This window comes from Syngnathus floridae, chromosome 1, assembly GCF_059516105.1.
Source record: "Syngnathus floridae isolate MCC-2025c chromosome 1, RoL_Sflo_1.0, whole genome shotgun sequence".
Lineage (NCBI taxonomy): Eukaryota > Metazoa > Chordata > Actinopteri > Syngnathiformes > Syngnathidae > Syngnathus > Syngnathus floridae.
This window is the reverse complement of record NC_142413.1, coordinates 210,659-232,493: the sequence shown is the minus strand read 5'-3', so window position 1 is coordinate 232,493 and position 21,835 is coordinate 210,659. Positions and strand designations below refer to the sequence as shown.

The 21,835-nt window shown below is 53.5% G+C and overlaps 3 protein-coding genes across 7 annotated transcripts; 1 reads left to right on the top strand and 2 right to left on the bottom strand.

Moving 5' to 3' along the window:
• Positions 1-67: 67 nt before the first annotated feature.
• Positions 68-12,220, bottom strand: eml3 (EMAP like 3). Of its 2 annotated transcripts, XM_088372828.1 has the most exons (24): positions 11,874-12,214; positions 9,487-9,663; positions 9,322-9,418; positions 8,895-9,242; positions 7,543-7,653; positions 7,426-7,454; positions 7,206-7,241; positions 6,728-6,848; positions 6,508-6,657; positions 6,339-6,408; positions 5,846-5,956; positions 5,582-5,677; positions 5,107-5,241; positions 4,542-4,680; positions 4,316-4,470; positions 4,114-4,239; positions 3,907-4,038; positions 3,774-3,841; positions 3,612-3,700; positions 3,394-3,491; positions 3,242-3,329; positions 2,979-3,077; positions 2,307-2,437; positions 68-2,063 (listed from the first exon to the last, which is right to left on the bottom strand). In XM_088372828.1, exons 1-24 carry the CDS (start codon positions 11,896-11,898, stop codon positions 1,902-1,904), a joined length of 2,793 nt encoding a protein of 930 aa, XP_088228954.1. In that variant the 5' UTR covers positions 11,899-12,214; the 3' UTR covers positions 68-1,901. The 2 variants fall into 2 exon arrangements, 1 of the variants encoding a protein (XP_088228954.1); XR_015857905.1 differs by lacking the exons at positions 68-2,063; positions 2,307-2,437; positions 2,979-3,077 and having other exon boundaries at positions 4,110-4,239; positions 11,874-12,220.
• Positions 11,868-16,429, top strand: ecsit (ECSIT signaling integrator). 3 transcript variants are annotated; one of them, XM_088373415.1, is made up of 8 exons: positions 11,868-12,157; positions 12,937-13,076; positions 13,643-13,742; positions 14,061-14,415; positions 14,492-14,715; positions 15,037-15,246; positions 15,324-15,429; positions 15,499-16,429. In XM_088373415.1, the coding sequence occupies exons 3-8, from the start codon at positions 13,650-13,652 to the stop codon at positions 15,726-15,728; spliced, it is 1,218 nt and encodes a 405-aa protein (XP_088229541.1). In that variant the 5' UTR covers positions 11,868-12,157; positions 12,937-13,076; positions 13,643-13,649; the 3' UTR covers positions 15,729-16,429. The 3 variants fall into 3 exon arrangements, with proteins under 3 accessions (XP_088229541.1, XP_088229621.1, XP_088229459.1); XM_088373495.1 differs by lacking the exons at positions 11,868-12,157; positions 12,937-13,076 and adding an exon at positions 13,185-13,208 and having other exon boundaries at positions 14,492-14,556; positions 14,629-14,715; XM_088373333.1 differs by lacking the exons at positions 11,868-12,157; positions 12,937-13,076 and adding an exon at positions 13,186-13,208.
• LOC148403060 (uncharacterized) lies at positions 15,951-21,799 on the bottom strand. Of its 2 annotated transcripts, XM_088372993.1 has the most exons (7): positions 21,478-21,797; positions 19,106-20,799; positions 18,452-18,823; positions 18,067-18,128; positions 17,007-17,065; positions 16,629-16,937; positions 15,951-16,320 (listed from the first exon to the last, which is right to left on the bottom strand). In XM_088372993.1, exons 2-7 carry the CDS (start codon positions 20,714-20,716, stop codon positions 16,304-16,306), a joined length of 2,430 nt encoding a protein of 809 aa, XP_088229119.1. In that variant the 5' UTR covers positions 20,717-20,799; positions 21,478-21,797; the 3' UTR covers positions 15,951-16,303. The 2 variants fall into 2 exon arrangements, with proteins under 2 accessions (XP_088229119.1, XP_088229209.1); XM_088373083.1 differs by lacking the exons at positions 15,951-16,320; positions 16,629-16,937 and having other exon boundaries at positions 17,050-18,116; positions 21,478-21,799.
• Positions 21,800-21,835: the final 36 nt, after the last annotated feature.

Below are 21,835 nucleotides of genomic sequence, written 5' to 3'. Positions count from 1 at the left end.
ATCTCGACCAGGCAGTTTGCACTTAGGTAAATAATAATAATAATAATAAGAAGAAGAATGTAGAAAGCGTGTTTCATTATTTTTTTAAAATATTTTCGACTTCTGACATAAATAGAAAAAAAAGCCCCAAAAATATCTTTTTGAAAAGCATTTTCAATATGTTCACATCACAATTACATTTCCATAGCTTACATCGCACAAATGCCCACATTATATTTGTACGTTGATGGGAAAAATGGCGGGAAGAAATCCAATCAAATCCAACAAACAGGAAAAGTTTCGTGTACCATCACGACTCAGAATATGCATAAAAATGCTATTTTTTGTTGCTAGTGACAGTAAATTAAAAATGATTCAGGCATTTAGGCTATTAGGCTATCGAATTAAAAAATTGGTCATCAGAATACATACGTGCAACTTAAATTGAGGGTGTTTTTCAACTTAGACATGATGTAAAAAAACGGAAAATGGATTTCAATGTTATTTACAAAAGGCAGTAAAACGTTTAAAGAAAGCATCTCGAAAATTACAGACTACGAATGACTATGTGGGCAAAAATGGTCAAGAACAAGTTGGAAAAATGAAGATGGCCTAAAAAACGTTGTGCTTGTTGAGCAAACGCGGAGCAACACTGCCCCCTAACCGTCAGTCGACGGCACATTCCTGCCTTCGTTTCAGGCGCTCGCTCGCTCGCTCGCCCGCCCACTCACTCACTCACTCACTCACTCACTCACTCACTCACTCACACGTGGCGTGAGCATGTTCTCGCTGTGCGCGTGTGACTTTCCTCTTGCGCATTCCTTAAATGGAACGCGATTGTGATCGGTCGGTTGTTTGTCTGTATAACCCTTGCGACTGGGTGGCGAACAGGTTAGGGTTCGACTCGTCTGCTAGACAAATGTGGACAAGCAATACAGAATATGATTGCAAGGTCTTCACTGTACTTTTGCGTATACGCAAATGGACAACGAACGTTAATGGACATCCTGGGAGGGAAGAGCTTTGGGCAGTGTGTTAACGCCACTTTGATTGTTAGCCAACAAGAACACAGTACAGTGAAGTACGCTATTCAAACCTTTTGGGTCCAGGGAACCTTTACAGGTAGGAGCGGGGGGGAAAAAAAGAAAAGTTGCCCCCCCCGCCCCCCAAATTGCAACGTTAAAATAAAATCATGATTTGTAGAGAAAAAAGTGTGATTTTTTTCCAAGACAGTTGAAAATACTTAGGCAAAGACATATTGTAGCAGAGTATAAAAACAATTCTTCACTCCATTAAAGAGATTTGTTCTAAAAGAAATCATTCGATCCACTTACTGCGGCAATACAAGCTAAAAGTTGTCAAATGAAACAAGTACAAAGTATTGTAAAATGATTCGTTTTCGTGGTAGTCGTATTCCTTTAAAAAGTCCGTACTTCTTATCGTTATTGCTGTAAGCACTACAGGTGGAAAAGCAGTTATTTTATATGTTTTTGACAATAAATAGTTGGTTGTCGTAATTTCGAATTCTCCGAATGAGACATTGGCCTCCTAAAAACGCGGGCGGGGTCTCGTTCGAATCGGAATATCCTCGCAAGGCGAAAACGGAGCTCATGTGACGGCTGTTGGGAAAGCGCTTTCCCAACAAGGCTGACCGACTGACGCTCGCTCGTCCGTGACAATCGTTCGACTTGTAAGTCAAGGCGCCTGGTCACACGGCGTGCACGCGCAAGGAAGGAAGGAAGGAAGGAAGGAAGGAAGGAAGGAAGGAAGGAAGGAAGGAAGGAAGGAAGGAAGGAAGGAAGGGAGGAAGGAAGGAAGGAAGGAAGACGACGGTCACGGGCTCACTATCGCGGCTAGGACAAAATCCCCCGCTAGTCGCGTCGTGCGGGTTTCTTTGTCTACGTTCTTTTTGCGGTCGCCACCTAGTGGCTGCTGGGAGCCGGTTCCGGAGAGCCTGCGGGGAGCACCCGCCACTGGAAGATGCACGTGTCCTTGCCGCCCACCGAGAGCAAGTGCGCGTCGCTGTGGGTGAAGCGCACATTGGTGACGTGGCTGCCGTGGCCCTCGTACCTGCGGCTCGGCGCCTGGAACCAACGGGCGGAACAAAGACGTGCGTCTGGTGAAAAACACTTTCTTTTGCTGCTTTTCCAGCCCAAACAGCAAATCCAGCGCAGGCATTTAGTTGCGGGCGGACCATAATGGGCGGGAAAGCAGCCAGGAAGTGGAGTTGGCATATGCGCTTGTGCAAATTCCAAAAGCGGTTTGGAGGCTTGGCCAGATCACGTTTGCTTCAGCACAACCGTGCGCCGCGCCGCGCCGCGCCGCACCTTGGGTTTGGGGCAGGGGTACTGGAAGAGGTGGACTTTGCAAAAGTCGTCGGCCACCGCCACCACGCTCTCGCTGTGGGAGCGGCACAGCGCGTTGATGTCGGTGCCGTCCGAGCCTTCCGGCCACACGCCTGGTGATGGCGGCGAAAATGCAGAAAGAGATGATTCGTCAATGATTAAATGAATTGACATATTTTCTTCCTTTGATATGACAATCGTACAGAGAGAGGCTCAAGCTTTCAGCTTCAACCGTAAAAATTGCCTTCCCTGACTTCTGATCTTTGTATTGAATCCAAATAAAACAATTTGCTATCAGCTCAGAAAACAATGACGCCAATTGTCAGACACATTCCAGGCCAAACCAGGAATGAAATCATCATTGAGGTTTTGTCGCAAACTATTGTTCAGTAAAGGGATGGAACATTGAAAAGTGTTTTATTTGAAATCCAACTCCACGAGGAGCATTTTCGAGTGCCAAAACAGCGTTGTTTTGAAAACCCCAATAAAATATTCTAAAGAAACAACAAAACAACGTTGTTTGGCACTAAAATACCACAAGACGGCAGCAAATGGTGGCATTTCTTTGACCTGTATGAAATCAACCATTGCCATGGCATGGCATGGCATGGCATGGCATGGCATGGCACAGCAGGCAAAAACACCTTTCCTCACCCATGACGTGGAAGCCCAGCACGCAGGTGTAGGAGGCCCACTCCCGGTCTTTGCTCTCCGAGCGATTCCTCAGCAGTTTGCAGCCCGCAGCGACGTCCCCTGACAACAAACAAGTGTGCCATCTAGTGGAGGAGGTCGCTAGCAAAGATAGACGGCCGGACGAGGACGGTCGGTCGGTCGGTCGGTCGGTCGGTCGGTCGGACGGACGGACGGACACGTTTTTGGGAACACGATATTTAGAAAAAAAGAAAAAAGCAACTTACAATAGAGGATTTCATAGTCGCCCGAATTTGACATGATGTACTTTCCGTCTTTGGACCAATCCAGGTGAGTTATGAAACTGGAGTGACCCTGGGAGCAAAGATGGGTGAGGGGCAGAGTGCAGCAGGATCGCCACGGATGCGGCGGGGCTTACGTTGCATCTCCCAAAACGAGTGTAACTGCGGCCATTTTCAGTCACGTTATAGATGTAGATGAAGTTGTCATGGGAGCCCACCGCCAGGCAGCTGCCGTCTGAAAGCACGCACGCACGCACGCACGCACGCACGCACGCTGGTAATGCGTTCCCGCACGCACGCACGCTGGTAATGCGTTCCCGCCCACCCGCTGGGAGGAGCTTCAACTCTCTCGTACCTGGGGAGTATCTCATGACGGAATGCTGCTCGTTGCCGTCCACAGCTTCGGAGATGACCTCGGCCGTCAGCAGGTCCAGGACCACCCATCTGTTGCGAGGGAGGGAAGGAGGGAGTCACTTCCGCCTCCAGCCGCGGCAGCGCAATGCCGTCCGCAACTTACCTTCCCGTGCTGAGGCCGACCGAGACCACCGATCCGTTTGGGCAGAAATCGGCGCACAGGCCGTACTCCTACAGAAAAGCAGCGCTGACGTTTGCGAGGGGGCAGAAAGCTCTGGCAATCGCCGGCCGGGTACCTCCAGGGAGACGCTCCAGCGTAGCGCGTGCTCCTCGGCGTTCCACAGGCACACCTGCCGGTCGTGGCCGCAGGACAGGAAGCCGTTGAGCGACGGATGCGTGGCCAGCCCCCACAGCTCGTCCACGTGGCCCTGAAAGCCGTCCGGACGCCATTCGGGTGACTCGGAAGCTGGGCGAGCTTTGCGGCCGGCTCCTCGCGCACCTACTTGCACGACGGCCACAAAGCCGGTGGAGAAGGCGCCCCGCAGGATGGCGTTTCGGCTCGTTCCCACCAACACCTCCTCTCCGTCGACATCGGCCAGGGTGCGGACCGCCCCGAACTTTTCGGGAATCTGCACAGGCGGGTGTGAGGCAGGCGGGTGGCGGCAGCGGGTCGTTGTGGGTTTTTTGGTGCGGTTTGCGCTTCACCTCGCACTCGTGCTCCGGAGCCAGGTCGGCGCTCCAGCGGATGATCTTGCGGTCTTTGCTTCCTCCGCTGAGCAGCGCGGCGCCGCCCTGCAGCGCGCACAAGGTGAAAACGCTGCCCTCGTGCGCTTTGGTCTGCCGCATGATCCGGAAGGTCTCTGAAGGGAAAGGTCCAAAAACGACATCATCCGCATATGGGGCGATGAAAGTCAGACATGCTCCTTCCTACCTTTGGCCCCTTTGCCCAGAGTTCTGACATCGGCCGCTGACCTGCCCCAGGTCAGGATGTTCCCCTCCGAGTCGCCGGTCAAAACGTCGCCAGTCAGGCTGAACACAAAGCACTGGATGAACTTGGGCTTTTTGTATTTCTGCAAGAAAAGAAAGCCAAGGGAGACTTTTCAGGGCAGAGGTCGGCCGGGGCAATTTCATGCGCGTCGGACTCCGAGGTTTCTTCCGTTACGACCGTCGACGTTTCAATCGAAAACACTCGCTTTGAAGTTCAAATATTGGGAAAAAGATCAATGGGGTCAAAGTGGCTAGTGATATCTGTCCTTTTTGAAGGTCAAGACAATTTGCACTTTTACGACCCGCGCGTGGAGTCCATCCCCAATTTGTCTTCAGAATAATAATACATTCAATGAGTGTGGCGCTTTTCAAAGACGCTTGACCGACCGCATCGGGCCACGGGGGACGTGAAGGTGACGCGCGGGAGGGAGGGAGGGAGGGAGGGAGGTTGGGAGGGAGGTTGGGAGGGAGGTTGGGAGGGAGGTTGGGGACAGGGAGGCCAGGCTCACCCCAAAGATGCCTTGCTTCTTGGTGAACTGTCCTGCGCTCAGGGTCCAGAAGTAGACGTGGGATTTGCCGCAGGTGATGATGTTGCCACTGTCGCCGGGGTGGAAGTCCACGGCGAACACCGTCTCGTTGGTGGTCTTCCGAAACAAAAGACACCGCATCGTCAGGTGGCACTTTTTCGGGGCCTACAACACTCACGCCGACGTTTTCTTTTCACACCGATTCCGAATAAAAAGACGTCCTCAAAAGTGATCACTTTTTCTCCTATTTGAAACGAGCGGCTACGAATTCGGAGCTCGAGCCCGCGTGCTGCGCCGACGGTGCCTTGTGTCTTTGACACTTTATTTTGCCGAAAGAAAAGGTGTGGAAAGGCTCCCAGCGCGGACCTCTGGCAGATGGTCCTCACCACGACTTCAAGAAACGCACACAAAAAGCTCCACTCATGGGGGGGGGGGCTGCGATTATCTTGCGACTTACCTTGACCTCGGCTTGCTTGCTCCCCCTGGCGCAGTCCCACACGGACAACGTGTGCTCGTTGGACTCATCAATCACGCACAGGAAGACGCCCGAGTCCTGAGAAGGCAAGTTTCCAAGGGGTAGCGGAGAGACAGAAAAAAAAAGAAAAAAAAAAAAAAAGGCTCTATGAGCTCAAAGCGCAGCGGTGGTGGCAGGGCAACTGACAACACGCCCCCCGCCCGCTTTTATTGCTTTTGCCATCCTTCTCAAGATGTTCAAACTCACCATGGTGGAAAAAGCAACAGAGACCACTCCTCTCTGGAAAGTTCCCAGTCCAATTTGCTGCAGTGTGACCAAGGTGGCAGAGTCCCAGATGTGAACGCAAGGCTGCAGGGGCTAACACACGCACACGCACGCGCACGCACGCGCACGCACAGCGTCTCAAAAGGATCATTCTCAACACGTCTGAGGAGAAATCAACAAGCTGTGTGTCATTTTTTTTCTTCCCAAAAGTGATTTGGTGATGGACTTTTTCCTCCCGCAGATTGAGCTTTTCTGCATGAATTGCTCTCGCGCCATTTCCAACACTCGGGACTCTCACTAACTTTACAAAACGACAATGAACTCATAGAATCCATCTCGTTCTTGAGGCCCATTCTCAATGTTGTTGTTGTTGTTGTTGCTCTACAATGTCGTATGATGCGCATCTCGATTGTCATAGGTGTTGAAGGTTTTCATTTGAGCGGAAATGCAACTGATTTGCGCCAGCTATTACCACCTTGCCGTCTTTGTCCACACCCGCCGTTTGGCCCGACGCGATCCGCACTTTGTCGGGATGCAGCGCGAGACTGCAAGAAAAGCAGAAAGGTTGCACGTGGTTGCACGTGGTTGCACGTGGTTGCACGTGGCAGGCATTTCAGGAGCAGCAATTTGTTCTCTCGGCTCACCAGCGAACGCAGTCGCTGTGTCTGCGGTAGTGGCGCTGCGTGCGCTTGTCCATGTGGTAGAGGACCACCACGCGGGCCACAAAGTAGACGGCCTCGCCCGTGGCCAGCGTATACAGGTTGGCCCGACAGTCTCGCCCCCGGTAGCCGTAGCTGCGGCGCCGTGGGTCAAGGTCGACGCCTCCGAGTGGCACTTTGGACGCGCGGCCGCAAGCTAGGATACACCCAGTCCAGCTCCAGGCTCTGGGAGGGCGGCTCCGTCTTCAGCTCGTGGTAATTTTGGATGGCGCTCGGGACGTACATGGTGATGGGCCGGCCGCGGATGAACATTTTGATGGACTGGCCTGGAAACGGACATTCCGCTCAACTCATGCTGTCATGGTTGACTATTTTGAAGGATTCTTGGAGTCAGGCACAGGAATCCTTCAAAATAGTGTTCGACCACTTGGTGCGCAGCAGATAGCAGATAGTTTAGGAGCGAGCGCAGGGCCTTGGGGAACGTGTATTTGTTCAACCTCGCATCCCGCACAAAGATTTGTTTGGAGCTATCCAAAAAATGGCAAATTCAAATAAAACTCGACTAAAATTGAAAAGGACCGAAAAAGTGAAATATATGTACATTGAGTCACTCTGACGGCAGATTTTGCCAGCGGGTGGGACCAAATCCTCAGATATACAAATACATTTCAAACTCCACCGACCTTGACCATGGGTTCGTCTTCGAGAGCCGGGGGATCCTGTGAGGGTGAATTGGAGGGGACATTTCAAAACTCTTTTGCACCTCTTTTCCGATAACCATTCTGAGAGAGATTTTTAAGCTGATGAACGCTCGCAATTGCTTTTCTAAGCACAAGGAGAGTGTTGGCGATATAAAAGCCACAAGTTCCATTTTTTGAAAAAGGACAAAAATAGATCAATCACCTGCGCTGGCAACGAGCTCCTTGACACGACTGCGGAGAAAGGAAGACAAGCGGGATGAGCAGAAGCGCACAAGCAGGCTCGCTCGCTCGCTCGCTCGCGCACGCACGCATGCCCCACTTCTCTAAGCTTGGCGAGCGGCTGAGGAGAGTGGCCGAGGACGCCGCTTTTCTGTCCAGTCGCTTGACCTGCCTCTTCAGGTTGCCCAGTTTTTCGCTATTCCTTCGAAGTCTGAAAAAAACAAAAAAAGAAGAAGACATTTATTCGCCGCTGAAAAATACGCTTCACCTTTTTCTACATTTTATCAACAGGAACAACTTGTACACGTTTTTTCGCCCTTTCTCATTTCGACCTGTGGTGTGTGCGATTGGAGAACATCAACTAACAATAGCACAGAGTCTTCCAAAAAAAAACCCAAATAAGTATATATACGTACGTATATCTAATAGAAATCAAATAAAACCAATATAATATATACAATAAAATAAATAGAAACAAAAACATAACAAATAAATAAAGTAAAAACACAAATGCCCTCCAAGCTGATTGATTAATTCTCCACATTCAAAAGCTAACTATGATGACAAATGCCAAAGGAAGACCCAGTCAACAAAAAGTCATGTGGTGAGCAATGTCAGAATGTCAAGCGGCCTGGCCTGCCAAGCACAAGGAAGGAAGGAAGGAAGGAAGGAAGGAAGGAAGGAAGGAAGGAAGGAAGGAAGGAAGGAAGGAAGGAAGGAAGGAAGGAAGGAAGGGAGGAAGGAAGGAAGGAAGGAAGGAAGGAAGGGAGGGAGGGAGGAAGGAAGGAAGGAAGGAAGGAAGGAAGGAAGGAAGGAAGGAAGGAAGGAAGGAAGGAAGGAAGGAAGGAAGGAAGGGAGGGAGGGAGGGAGGGAGGAAGGAAGGAAGGAAGGAAGGAAGGAAGGAAGGAAGGAAGGAAGGAAGGAAGGAAGGAAGGAAGGAAGGAAGGAAGGAAGGAAGGAAGGAAGGAAGGAAGGAAGGAAGGAAGGAAGGAAGGAAGGAAGGAAGTCAAAGTCAACCGCCAAAACTCGCCCGGCTGCAAACTTTGAACAAACCACGGCCCAAAACCGTCAAAACTGGTTTTCAAAGCGGAGTCGTAGCTTGTGGTTACTAAAAAAAAAGAGAGAGAAAAAAAAAAAGACAGGAATAGATGTCGTCCAAGCTCCTGTTTCATGTAAAAACCAAGCAATGAATGACTTTTGTCTTTCGGCCAATCAAATAAAACAATTTGCGGGCAACGTGCTCCGTATTTGCACGACGCCAAATGCTCCACACCCATAGCGCAAACCTTTTGTTGGGATTGTGAGGGGCGCCTGTGCCCTTGGACCCAAAACCTTTAACAAGCCTTGCTAAATTGACCACAAATAAGCCACCAGGGATCGGGAGACGTACAACATTTTCTCAACAAGAACATTTTGGAAGAAAGAAGAGTTGAATTTGGCCAGCTCACGCACAGAGGTTTGTGCTGCAGGTTCTGATCGGGAGACGCGTCCTCCGGCCAATGGCGTCCATTCTGGGGGCCGCCGGCGCTGGTCCAAACGGGCTCCTCGCCAGCCGCTGTCCGAGTGGGCTCCGTTTCTCGCTGCGCCGCTCCATCGTGGTCGTCCGGGTCCTCGTCCTCCTCCACGCTGGGGGCGCGGTGCAGCTTGGCCCGCAGAGGGAGGGCGTCCTCCAGGTGGAGGCTCTGCGCCCCCCCGGATAAAGCCGCCCGGCCCTGCATCGCCTTTGGCTCGAGATGGCCCGCCTCCGTCTGGGTGGACCGATCCGCCGTCGCCGGCCCCGAAACGCTCCGTGGTGTTTGGCTGGGCACAAAAGCCGAGGGGCGTGAACTCAGCGACTCGGGGTTTGAAAAGAATTCCCAACGGCATTTTTTTCCAGTACCTGCACTCACGCAGGAGGACTCGGTCCAAGCTGGAAAAAATGTTTGCGCCCTCGTGACGGCAAATTTGGTTGATCGGTCCGGCAGCGGCGGGGTTCACTAGAAGCCACAGGTCAAATGGAGTCAATGGAATGGTCGGTCGGTCGGTCGGTCGGTCGGGGCCTCACCTGCGATCAACTGCTGCTTGAGCACGAGGAGAAGCCCATCGTGGAGGCGGATCCGCCGCAAGGCGTCCGCCAGCGAGGCCTTGAGCAGCGTGAGCTCGTCCTCCTGCGCCTGAAGACGCGTTTCCGTCGGCGCCGCCCGCTCGGTCGAATCGGCGCCGCTGTCCGCCGGCGCGTCATCTGAGGACAGAGCGCGCCATGAACACCCGTGCGGTTGCATTGTGCGTGAGCAAGCTTGCGTGAGAAGAAACGTCTCTTGCAGAAGTCACGCTACAAGCAAGTCGCATTTTTAACCCCATGTCTGAGCCTCGAGGATTGCACAGGTTGCAAAAGTACACGTACACACACACACACACACACACACACACACACACACACACACACACACACACACACACTGTCGTTAAGCCTTGACGCCGAGAGCTCCGAGTTTATGGCAGAATCCCAACCGCAAACTCGTCTGGCAGCAAGTGTCGCTGGAAGAAGAATCCGGAATGATGATAATCAACGGTACGATGGCTGTTCTTGTCAAACTGGTCAACTGGCGCATTTTGCCTCGTTTGCATTTTTCTCGGCGTCACGTGCAGACAAGAAAGAGAGCCCTCTTTGTTATGACTCACAATTCAAATGTAAAGAATGAAAGTCGAAAGGTTGGTCGCGTCAATTCTTTGGCCACTGCGCCGCTCCTAATGCCTTGGCTGGCCACTTGGGGGCAGTATAGTACATCCACGAAGACAGCGCCAACGCCTCAGTCAGATGAATTGATATGAGCCCCTTTTTAAAGGAGGATAAAGAGTGTCATATGTTATCTTTCTGCAGCGTTGCTCCTCCTTTTGCTGGGTTTTAAAAGGCCGTCGTCTGCTCGCATTGAGCTAAGATAGCCAAGCTAAGGCAAAGCTGCTAAATTGTTTTCAATACAAAATCCATAGTTCACTTCAAGATTCGTTTGACAGTAAACTTCAACTCGGTTTGCCATTAAATTACGTCGCGTAAAAAAAATCTGCCCAACTACTGCTTGATTGATGTCAAGTCTCCACTTTTTGCAGACAAATGCCATGAAGTTGAAGTTTTGCTGACAGCCCATTAGACGTCATTCGGCCCGGCTCGGCTCGGCTCGGCTCGGCTCGGCTCGGCCCGGCTCGGCTCGGCCCGGCCCGGCCCGGCCGTGCGCACGGCACGACGCCTGCCTAAGTACGGGGGGGGGGGGGGATCGGGATTTGGCAATCGTCAGGGAATGGGCGTGACTGAGCTTGCTCTCCAAAGGAATACGGATAGGAAGTTTCACAATGCGCTGATTCTTGTTTTGTATTCTTTGTTCTCCGTCTCGTGGTGAGATTATGAACGGAATGGGCCCTTTTCTTGAAGCTTGTTTCACATTTACTGTACAATAGGGACTCCAATCTGCCTGCGATGCTCAAGACAAATGTTCGATCAGGCAGACTGTGATTACAAGGAATTTGGAAAGAAACCATCGAATTCAGTGCAGACGCAATATGTTGCAAGCAGCGGACTCAAACACACACACACACACACACACACACACACACACACACACACACACACACACAGGCAAATCGATGGTGTGATTGCTCAAGACGTTCGAAAATAGCTCAACAAGACGGTGGGGAAAACACAAAAATGTTGCTTCTCAACTTGAATCAAGTTCCTTGGTTCCAAGAGGTCAGGGGATGGTGGTCAAGCACTAGTTTTGTCGAAATGAACATCCCCAACTCACTTCAACAAGGTGACTTGGCAGCAGAATGACAACAAATGAGTCTTTTTGAGAAAACAAAGCTCGTCAACTCACGTCAACACAGTTCCCTGGTTTCATTAGGCAAAGCACTCCTTTGGTCTCGTTGAAGCTCCTCAATGTACTTAAACATAGTCCCTTGGTATGTACCAAATGAAGCTCAGCGGGTCAAGTTCAGGAGGCAATTAAAGTTAAAGTCAAAATTAATGACTTTATCACATAGGTTTGGATTGATACCTGAACTGCATTTCATATTCACTTGGTGTGTCAATCTTACTGATCTGAAACATTTAAGCGTGATAAATATCGAAAAATAAAGAGCACAATGTGGGAAAATTCTAACTCACGATTGACACTAGATGCATATTTGTAATTAGCCACGTGGCTAACACACCCAACAACAACTCTTTTGCAAAGAATGTTTTTTTCGCAATCAACAACAAGGAAAGCATTGATTGAAAACCATAAGACAGTTCCCAAACTAGCTAACATCTGACTCCACGCCTACGCGCTCATGTCACAGGCACGCACGCACGCACGCACGCACGCCCACAAGCATGTTCTTCACCCAATGGGGGGGGGAGAGAGGATGTAGCTCAACTTAGCACAAAAGAATACCGACAAACACACGCGTACTCACCCGGGCTGTTGGTTGAGGAGTCCATGCTGTGATTTTTTGGGGATTAGGCTTCTTTTATGACCCGTGTCGTCGAGAGTCCAGAGGCGACCCAAAAAAAGTGTGCTTCGTCCCCATGCTGGGAGGGGGGGAGGAAGGAGTGTCGCTCAAACACGCACTCGGGCTCTCCACGTCAAGTTGAGCCGAGAGAATTTTGCCCCCGAAGGCCAGCCACCGCGTCGAGTATCCAAACTGGAACTATTGGTTCACTCTAATTCGCGTCTCTTTTAACTCTTCATAGTAAGACGGTAGGTACGCCTCGCACTCCTTGCTTGGCGGGTTTGGCGCCACCATGCGGACGTTTTCATCACTGCAAGTGTAGTTTCCGTGAACTTGACCAAGGTTTTATATTTGCTGTCAATAGTTCATCATTTGTTTAATGATAAGAACATAAACCCTTCTGCCTTTTCGTCAGTTTTAGTCTCTCGGTATACTACATGATGATTGGATGAGTGGATACCAAACGGCTGAAACGAGTATCATGACACACTCACGCAGTGAAGACATGAAATACAATTCAATGGTTATGAATAGTCATCGACACAATCATAGTCCATTTCCCTTGCCTTCCTGGCTCCATTTGGGTTCTTTTTCTGTCATGCTTTCAATGTTTTACGTAAAGCACACCTTGAATTTGTCTAGTACATGAAATGTGCAATACAAATGAACTTGGCTTGCCTAAATATTTTTCCTGCTCTGAAATACGCCCATATTTCACGGCCATTTCACTTCCTCTTTACTTATTGGATGGTAAACGTCCTCTTCCGTTTAGGTCTTCGGTTTTGGGGGTTACAAACGTAACAGAAAACATTCTCCAACGAAAAGTTCTAAAAAGCCCATGCGGTATGGAACTATTTCATGAGTTCATTTAATGGCACTATTTCATCTGCTGTGTTCCTCAAAATAATGCCATCCAAATTCCGCTCTCTTCAACTTCCGATAAGATGTAAACACGTAGGACTGCTTCTCCATAGCTTGCCTTTTCCCTTAGCTGAGGAAGCACATCTTTTCGATCGTTTTATTTCAGTTTGTCTCAATGTTACGGGAAGAAAAAAAAGAGCGGAACTAATGTCAGCGTTCTTGGCCGGCGGGATTTGGATGGAGCACCCGGAAGTCGGTCGACGTTTCTACACGGCGACACTCATAAAGAGCAACTTGAAGGAGACGGTGAGCGAGCGAGCGAGCAAATCATTCGTTTAATATACGCACGCCACTGTACTAGCTTGTTTTTCGCATTCATCCACATGACAACCACGATGTGCCATCCGAATAAATGATGTATTCCGGTTTTCTCAAAATGTATATATTATTGTAAGACACTGTCCGCAACCGCATGCAGTTTGCAACTAGAACACTGCGCTTAAAAGCCATGCATAGTATTGCTTAAAAGTGAGGTGAAATTTCTACCTAAACGTATGAAAATAAACATATCGTACTGAGAAGGCACGCAGCACTGCTTGCCAAGTTAAAACAAGATTTAGGAAAGAAAGTGTCAATGTGGGAATGGTTCGCCTCATACTATATTCACAAAGTTCCTAAATACAGCGCGCAAATGGCGAAGTTGTTGACGCTGAGTGCGCTTTTGCAACAAAAATAATCATCTGTCTTCAATGAGCGTACGACAAGAGCATGTGGTTCTTCTGTGAGAGTGAGAGCGAGAGAGAGAGAGAGAGAGAGAGAGAGAGAGAGAGAGAGAGAGAGAGCGAGCCTCATGCGCCTTCTTCCTACCGCAGGTGTACCATGCATTGCGCCCGCTGCCTGCTCCGAGTTCTGGGCCAGTCGGCCTACCGTGCTGCTCGGCCCAGTTTGCTACGCAGTCCACAGCACCGTCAGGTAAGACAGCAGCAGTCCGAATTGAGGTCAGACGAAAGCATTATTAACGCCTTCATGGTGTACGATGACATGTTTTTGGAAATGTTCATGATTCCGTTTTCAACCTTTGCGTACATTGCATCTAGTCTTTAAGAATTGATTCTTTTAACCTATATAGTGTACGGTGTCGTTTTCACCACTGTAATAATTCAAGTACATTTTGCTATATTGAAGCACAGTGTTGACGTGGAAACTGCGCCGTACGGGGCTTACAATCGGAAATATCGGGAAGAAAGAACGTCACATGATTCGGATGAGCGCTCCCACCACGTTCCACAGGTGCTGCGGCGCCTCCGCAGTCACGACGCACCCGCCGAGTTTGCGGGCGCCGAGACGGCAGTGGCGCGCGACCCCTTCGCCGCCGAGCACAAAAACAAGGCCTCTTTCGCCGAGGCGCTGCGGGCCTTTGCCGAGGCGGACGTGAGGCGCAGGGGCCACGTGGAGTTCATCTACGCGGCGCTCAAGAAGATGCCCGAGTTTGGCGTGGAGCGCGACCTGGCCGTCTACAACCAGCTGCTGGACGTCTTTCCCAAGGAGGCGTTTGTGCCCAGGAACTTCATCCAGCGCATGTTCAACCATTACCCTCGGCAGCAGGAGTGCGCCGTGCAGTTGCTGGAGCAAATGGAGAACTACGGTGCGTGTGACAAAGGGTTCGCTCGCTCAAAGCCACAATCTCAACGGGTGTGTTTTTTTTGTTTGGCTTTGGCCAGGAGTCATGCCCAACGTGGAAACCAAGGTCCTGCTGGTGCGGATCTTTGGCGACAAGGGCCACCCTGTGAGAAAGTACCAGCGCATCATGTACTGGTTCCCCAAGTTCAAACACGCCAACCCCTTCCCCGTCCCGCAGCGGCTGCCCGAGGACCCGGTGGACCTGGCCCGCTTCAGCCTGAAGCGGATCGCCAACGACCTGGATGCCCGAGTCACCGTTTACCAGGTGGTGCCCGCCCCTTTCAAATCATAAGGGGGGACGGGAGGCCGGCAAAAGCGGGTCGGGACTTTTGTCTTCACCTCGACGGCATCCCTTATCGCGCGACGGGCCCGACCAAAACACGCGGCCGCAAATCCGACGACATGACCCCCAAACCACATTTTTGGAGCACAAGTGTACATATTTGGACAAAGGGACCGAAGTTTCTCTTTTCTTTTCTTTTCTTTTCTTTTCTTTTCTTTTCTTTTCTCTTCTTTTCTTCCTTTCAAATCCCCACGAGTCGTCAAGATAGCGTGGCCGTCGTCTTACCTCCCATCTCGTCAGCAGATGGGGCGCACGGACGTGAGCCAGAGCGGCGGGCAGACGGCAGCGGCGCCGCACATCGTGGGCATCCAGAGCCCCGAGCAGATGGAGCTACTCGGCGAGCACGACCCCGACAGGCCCGTCTTGGTGGAGGGGCCCTTCCCGCTGTGGCTGAGGAAGACGTGCGTCCACTACTACGTCCTCCGGGCCGAACCGGCGCCGCCTGAGGAGAGGGTGAGCGGAGCCGCTGCTCGCCAGCACGCGTCAAAGAACTGAAATGGAATATTGCCTTCTTGTTTTTTCTCCCCAAGGCGGAGGAGCCCTACGATCCAGAGCGCTGTTTTGACTACCCTCTGCAACTCGACTTGGACTTAGATCGGGACCTCGGGGACATGGACACTTTAGATGTTGAAGACTGTAAGAAAGACATTTGGGTTGGGAAACTCTTTTTATGTGACTTAACTTTTGCTGCGTCTTTTCCCCTAGTGGACGAAGGTCCAGTTTATGCCATGTGCATGACCAGCCAGGGGGACCAGGCCACGCTCAACCGGTGGATCTCCGGTCTCCAGGAGAGCAACCCCATCCTGGGTCGGATCCCCACCCTGTTCCGCCTGCGAGCCGCCGCCCCCCCGAGGGAGCTCCCGGCAGAAAGCCCGACAGACGAGTCTCTCGGTCGGGAGACGCCGCCCGAGGAAGCGAGAAGGAGCGCCAACTGACTGAGCGCGCGGACTCCTCTGCCCTCGCCTTCCCTCAAACCCAGATGGAGTCTTCAACTTGCGTCTTTTGGGAAGGAGAAGACGGCAAGAAAACACTCAAGAGGCCAAAGCCCAGACTCCGAGCGAGCGCCGACATGCGTGCCGACGTGCGTGTGGCCGGCCGCGAGCGAGCGCGCCCCATGAGAACTCGTTGCACTGCTCACAAAAGAAATGGTCCCAGAGTGACAAAAAAGGCAATTTAATTGCAGAACAAAAGGCATCAGTTAGCAGGTGCCAAATCCATTGAAAGGCTTGCGCTGGGTGGGCTGCGGCGCACACGTCCACGTCGGTTGGCCGCGACGCAAATGCTTTCTGGCCTGCCAGACGCTGACCGGAGGAAGAGACCATGTTCCTGAATTGAAAGGGCCAATCTCTCGCTCTGCCTCCCTCCCTCGCTCGCTCGCTCGCTCGCTCGCTCTCCTTTGGCTACAAAATCACGTTGGCTCCGAGCGACTTTGCCCGTGGCTTGGCCGGATGGATCAACGGACATGAGGACCTGAAGACGTCTTTTGGAGAAGTTGCTTTTATCCCACACTTCAGTTCCTGTGAGTCTCTGTTGAACAAAACAGGCCCATTCATTCATTGCGGTTGTCGGTGAGGCACAAGTAATCGTGGGCGACCGACGAGGGGATCGAAATGAACAATAAACTGTGTTCCAAGTGCTCGTTGCTTCTGTCCATTTTCTTTTTTTCTCTTCTCTCCAATTTTCCTCAAATACATTTCTTTGGGATGCGCCGATTCCAACGAAGCAGAGCGCCACAATGACGCCCTTCGATTCGACTCCTTCATCGATACAAAAACGGTCGGCGATGTCATCGATCAATTTGGCAGTTGGCGCTAAACCGAGACGAGCTTGCCTACCTGCCAGAGCCGCGTGGCGCCGCTGGAGCTGGCTGGTGAAGAAGCGCTCGCGCCGGGACACCTGCTCGTCCCAGGCCTCCAGGATGCGGCGGCGCTGCGCGGGCTCCAGGGCCCGCGTGTGCGGGTGGGCCTCCTGGATGTGCGCCAGCACGCCCTCCAGGCTGTGCGAGTGCTGCAGCTCACCGCACGCCACGCACACCAGCAGCCGGTCCAGCGGCTCGTAGTCCATCAGGTAGGTGTTCCTCCACGTGGCCTCCGACACGGAACCTTCCTCGCCGGGGGGGCGCTCGGCCGTCCCGAGCAGCTCACCTGGCGACACGGTTGACCACCGTTATTTTTGTTTTTCCAAATGAGTCTCCCTATCTGCTGCCGCGTTACCTTGCGGCGGCGGTGCGGCGGCGGCGGCGTGAGAGCAAGTGCCGGTGTCCCCCCAATTGCTGTGGAAGCAAAGAACAACGGGAGAGCGATACACACGGATGGGCGAGCGCAACTGCGAGTCCCCTTTCCATCTCCGCTCCGCTCGCTGCACCCTCGGATGGGACCGCCTCCCAGTAGACAAAAGGTGCGAACAAGCGCATCATTCCGAGTGCGGCCTTTACGTATCCTATTTACCGTACTATAAGCAGCAGGTTTTTTCCATAGTTTGGCCGGGGGTGCGACTTATACTCAGGAGCAACTTATGTGTGAAATTATTAGCATATTATATAATTTCAAATGTTATTGTCACACTAAACCGCAAGAGGACGCTCTCGGCCTGCGGAATAGTTGCAACTGACGAGGAGTCTGACGTTCGCTTACGAAATCAGCGGAGTTGTTTATGAGTGACCCAGAGGACAAAGATTTTGATGGATTTAAAGTGATTTGGAGTGAGACGGATGCTTCGATAAACTTGTTATTTACTACGTTAGTTATTTGAATAACTCTTAATATGTGACGTGACAGGCACGTTCTCAGCTCCTCGTTCGTGTAACGTTAGCGTAGCGTAACGTTCAGCCTGTTGTTCCCTATTCATGTCTGTTCTCGCTGTCGGATTTTGTCCAATAAAAAAATGCCACTTATACGCCGGTGCGACTTATGTTTTTAGGTTTTCTTCCCTTTGTTACGAATTTTATGGCTGGTGCGACTTATACTCCGGAGCGACTTTGAGTTGGGGAAAATATGGTACTCGACGTCAGAATGCATCGGTCTTGAAAGGGCAAAACATTGTCGAAAGGGTCAAATGTCAGCCCATCAAAGTGGCTCAATGAGTTAGCCTCTAGTGGACCCAAGACGGATGGAGGCATGTCCGAGATGGATGGCGGCATGTTCACCTTGTGTGAAAATAGCAACCGACGAGCAGGTCAAGACACAGACCAGAGTTTCGGCCTGTCATTTCTCCGTACGTAGCGTCTTCAACGAGAACAAACGATCAAGGTCCAAAGCAAATGCAGGTTCCTACCTGACGAGATGTACTTCCGCGTCACTCAAAGGCTCGTCGGGCATGGCACGCTGACAAAAACCCTGTGCGATGGGTGATCAAAACAGAGAGAAAGAAATAAAAGCATGGCTCGTCACCGTTGGTGGCTAGCCAGCCAGCCGGCCAGCCAGCCGGCCAGCCAGCCAGCCGGCCGGCCGGCCAGCCAGCCAGCCGGCCGGCCGGCCAGCCAGCCAGCCAGCCAGCCGGCCAGCCAGCCAGCCAGCCGGCCAGCCAGCCAGCCAGCCAGCCAGCCAGCCAGCGCGGTTGGGAAAGACCTTAGCCGGCAATCAGGAGATGGGTGTGTCGGCGGTTGCGAAGAACCCAGATGGCCTACTGGAGTAAGCGAGCCTCGCTGGACTTTTTATACCTGGAGCTTGCGAGCGGGCGGTGTGCATGTCCACCCGCGGGCGACGCCCTTGTCAGCCACACACTTCCTGGCTCTCTGCTCCTTCTTTTTGATCCTCCAGTACTCGCGCTTGCGCTTCACAAAGTCCTCCTCGAACTCCTCCGGGCGGCGCTTGGGAGGGCCCGCGCCGGGCGGCCACAAGCGTTTCAGAGGAGCGGGAGGCCTGACGGGGAGCAGCAGGGTGAGGCCGGAAAGCGGGTTTTGCGGGGGTCTCAGAGTGGGGAGAGCGGAGTCCGGCTCTGCTGCGAGGCGTCCGTTGCCAGGCGCTCGGAGCAGCGCGGCGGAAACCCTGGCTGGCGTCTTTGCGACGTTTAGCGGGGCCAGAGCCGCGACCTGAACAGGAACAGAGTTGTGCATTTGTAACCTCGTCTTTCGTCCATAGAGTAACATAGGTAACAGACCGGCTGTCGGACAGCGTCCCACGCGCGCAGCGACACAAACGCAAGCAGCCATAAATGAACACAGTGTCTGGACAGTGGACAGACAGACAGACCGACCGACCGACAGACAGACAGCCCGACAGACAGACAGGCAGGCAGGCAGGCAGGCAGACTCCGAGCCAGGGTGAAAGAAGGCCAGCGTGCCAAGAGGAGAGAGAGAACGCCTGCGTCCCACCTGCTTGCTCCCTAAGCCAGCACCACGGCCACGACCAGCGCCGACCTTGCGCTGGCTCTCCTTCTGCCGGGCCCTCTGCTGCCTCTTCATCAGCTTCCAGTACTCGCGCTTCTTCTGCAGGCTCCCGTCTGCACTCGGGCAAGGCCGGGGGACGCCATCGGGGTACTGAGCTGGCACGACCAGAGCGACCTCCGTCCTGTCGGGCTCCGAGCGCTCGGGTTCCGCTTTCACCTTGGCGCCAACGCCGGGCTCTTGGTCTCGGACCTCGTTCGCCGTGCTCAGAGACTCCTCCAGAAGCTTCTTCATGGAAGCCACCGCCAGCAGAGTGGTCGCCGGCGGGCAGTCGGCGGACGAGGCCGGGTCACGCTCGGGCTCCGGAGGCTCGACATCTGGAGCGACGCCTCGTTCCGAGGCGGGACGAAGGTCGGGCTCCCGTTTGATGGCGTTCAACACGGGCGCTTCCGACACCGGCCTCGGGCCCTGCTTCCTTTGGAGCGGCGGGCCGAGCCGAGCCCCCTCTCGCCTCAGGCGGGCCGCCCGCTGCCGCCGCTTCGTCACCCTCCAGTACTCTCGTTTCTTCGCCAAGCGCTCGGCTTCGCTCAGCGATTGATCCGAAAGGAGCATCTTCCTGACGCAGGCGGGCCGAGCCACCCGTGCGGCCGCGGCCGGAAAGACGGCCTTGCGCTGGCTCTGAGGACGTGTGAGGTGACCGCAAGACCGGGGCGGCGGCTCTGAGCTTCGGGGGGGCGCTCCGGCGGGGACCGCGCGGCCGCCTTTCCCGGCCATGCCGCCGAGGGACGCCGCGGTCCGGGGAATGCCCGTCGCGGACAGCGTGCCGTCTTCTTGAATGAAGCTGCCGATGGTCCCCGGGCGACCCTCCCACGCCCGGGCCCGCCTCATCTCCTTCACAATGTTGCGGTAACGTCGGACTCGCCGCATCAGGGAGTCCTTCTCCTTGAGCCGGACCTTGGCCTCCATCGACATCTTGGCCCGCTGCTCCCGCTTTTTAATCCGCCAGTACTCTCTCTGTTTGACGACGCTCTGCTCCAGAGAGTCACCGGCAGCGTCCGTCGGAGGGATGCTCCTCCTTGTCAGCGGCGGCGAAGGCACGGACAGGCATTTGACTTTCTGCCGTCTTTGCGCTTCCAAGGATCTCCGCCGAGGGAGGCTTGACGGCGGCGCGCCGTTCGGAGTCCGTTCCTTGGCTATTTGTGTGGACTTGCGCAAGGTCTGCGTTTGGGCTTGCCCACCTCGGTCGGCGTGAGGAAAAAGGAGGTGAGCGGACGCGGTTATCACCGGCGTGACCTTCTCCTGGGTTTCGCTGAGCCTCGCCGCCATCCTCGCCCGCTGCTCTCGCTTTTTCAGCCTCCAGTGTTCCCGGCGACGGGCCACTCGAGCCTCCTCGCTCTCGCTCTCACTCTCCGTTGGCGACGTGCGCTCGCTTTTGACCCGCGCAAAGTGCGGCGTCCGGCCGCCGTCGGTCATCGTCCCGACCGTCCGAGCGGTTTTAGCCGAGCGAGCGGACGAAGCGGTAGTCGACGGGGTGGCGGCGGCGGCGCCGCCGTCCGACTCGGGAGCCTCCGAGTCGTCTTCCGTCTCGACCGTGGGCATGCTGCCGTCAGGCGACAAGATGGCGGCGTCCCGCCGAGTCCTTCATGGGTTCTGTCCGGAAGGCATTGTTCTGCCGTCTGGACCTGTACTGACATGACAGTAGCACACTACAGTCAATGTGGGAAATGAGAAGATCAACGCAAGTTTCTGTGCAATATCCATTTGGATCGAATCAACATCAAATGTTAAGGAGCAATTCAGTCGATTCGAATCATTCTTGTTGTTGCCTTCAATGTTGCTAAAATGGCTTACTCATTTCAAGTCGGTGGTGTTACCCTCACTGCTTTCATTTCGACTCGTTTGCAGGCCTTGTAGCAATTGCAAGCGACACACGGCTATCTAGCCCTTCCAACGTGTCGTCGTCATGGTGATGCTAGCTAGCAGGGTACATTTACGGAGCTAGCTAGCTAGCTAGCTAGCTAGCTAGCTAGCTAGCTCTTTAAATGTGCCCTCCGCCGGCCGGCCGGCCGGCCGACTGGTTTGCTTTCGTTCTACCCGCCGACCGTCAAAATGTCGCATTTCGCACGCGTTTGGACCCATTTCAACAGCGGCGAAGAAACGACGGGATCAAAAGAGGTGGCGGCCGGGGGGGGACACTACCAGGACGGTCGTCGAACGAACGAGGCCGAGCGAGCGAGCCTCCGGCCCACCGTGTCTCACAATGGACATCTAGCTTGTCCTCGTCGTTTATCTTCGTCTGCGCGGCTTCGAGCGCCGGAAAGGAGGACAGAGAGTGAAAGCATGCACGCTCGATCGTTTACCTTATCAACGAGTTACTTTAGTCCCGGTGGGCTGAGGATTTTTTTGGTTTTCTTTTTCTCCGTGATGATGTGAGGACAGCCTGCGTAGGACTCGATCCGCCCGCGTGGGACTCGGTCCGCCCGCGTGGGACTCGGTCCGCCCGCGTGGGACTCGGTCCGCCCGCGTGGGACTCGGTCCGCCCGCGTGGGACTCGGTCCGCCCGCGTAGGACTCGCTCCACGGTCGGTTAGCTCCCGCCGCAAGCGCGCGCGCGCTCGCGAGCTAGCCGACCTGCCGGGAAGTGGCTGCCTTGACAACGAAGCACAGGACCCGGATACTGACTGGCCCGACCTACTCCCCAATTACAAGGCCGCGCGCG

Excerpts from the sequence above, each read along its gene's own strand:
- eml3 (XM_088372828.1), bottom strand. The coding sequence starts at position 11,898 with ATGGACTCCTCAACCAACAGCCCGG. Across the intron at positions 7,654-8,894 it reads AACCTGCAGCACAAACCTCT|ACTTCGAAGGAATAGCGAAA; the intron begins GTGCGTGAGCTG and ends TGTTTTTTTCAG. Across the intron at positions 3,078-3,241 it reads CGACTATGAAATCCTCTATT|GGGACGTCGCTGCGGGCTGC; the intron begins GTAAGTTGCTTT and ends GTTTGTTGTCAG.
- ecsit (XM_088373333.1), top strand. The coding sequence starts at position 13,186 with ATGTATTCCGGTTTTCTCAAAAT. Across the intron at positions 13,743-14,060 it reads GCAGTCCACAGCACCGTCAG|GTGCTGCGGCGCCTCCGCAG; the intron begins GTAAGACAGCAG and ends CACGTTCCACAG. Across the intron at positions 14,716-15,036 it reads CCCGAGTCACCGTTTACCAG|ATGGGGCGCACGGACGTGAG; the intron begins GTGGTGCCCGCC and ends TCTCGTCAGCAG.
- LOC148403060 (XM_088372993.1), bottom strand. The coding sequence starts at position 20,716 with ATGCCCACGGTCGAGACGGAAGACGACTCGGAGGCTCCCGAGTCGGAC. Across the intron at positions 18,129-18,451 it reads CGCCCGCTCGCAAGCTCCAG|GGTTTTTGTCAGCGTGCCAT; the intron begins GTATAAAAAGTC and ends CCCATCGCACAG. Across the intron at positions 17,066-18,066 it reads GCGGAAGTACATCTCGTCAG|CAATTGGGGGGACACCGGCA; the intron begins GTAGGAACCTGC and ends TTGCTTCCACAG.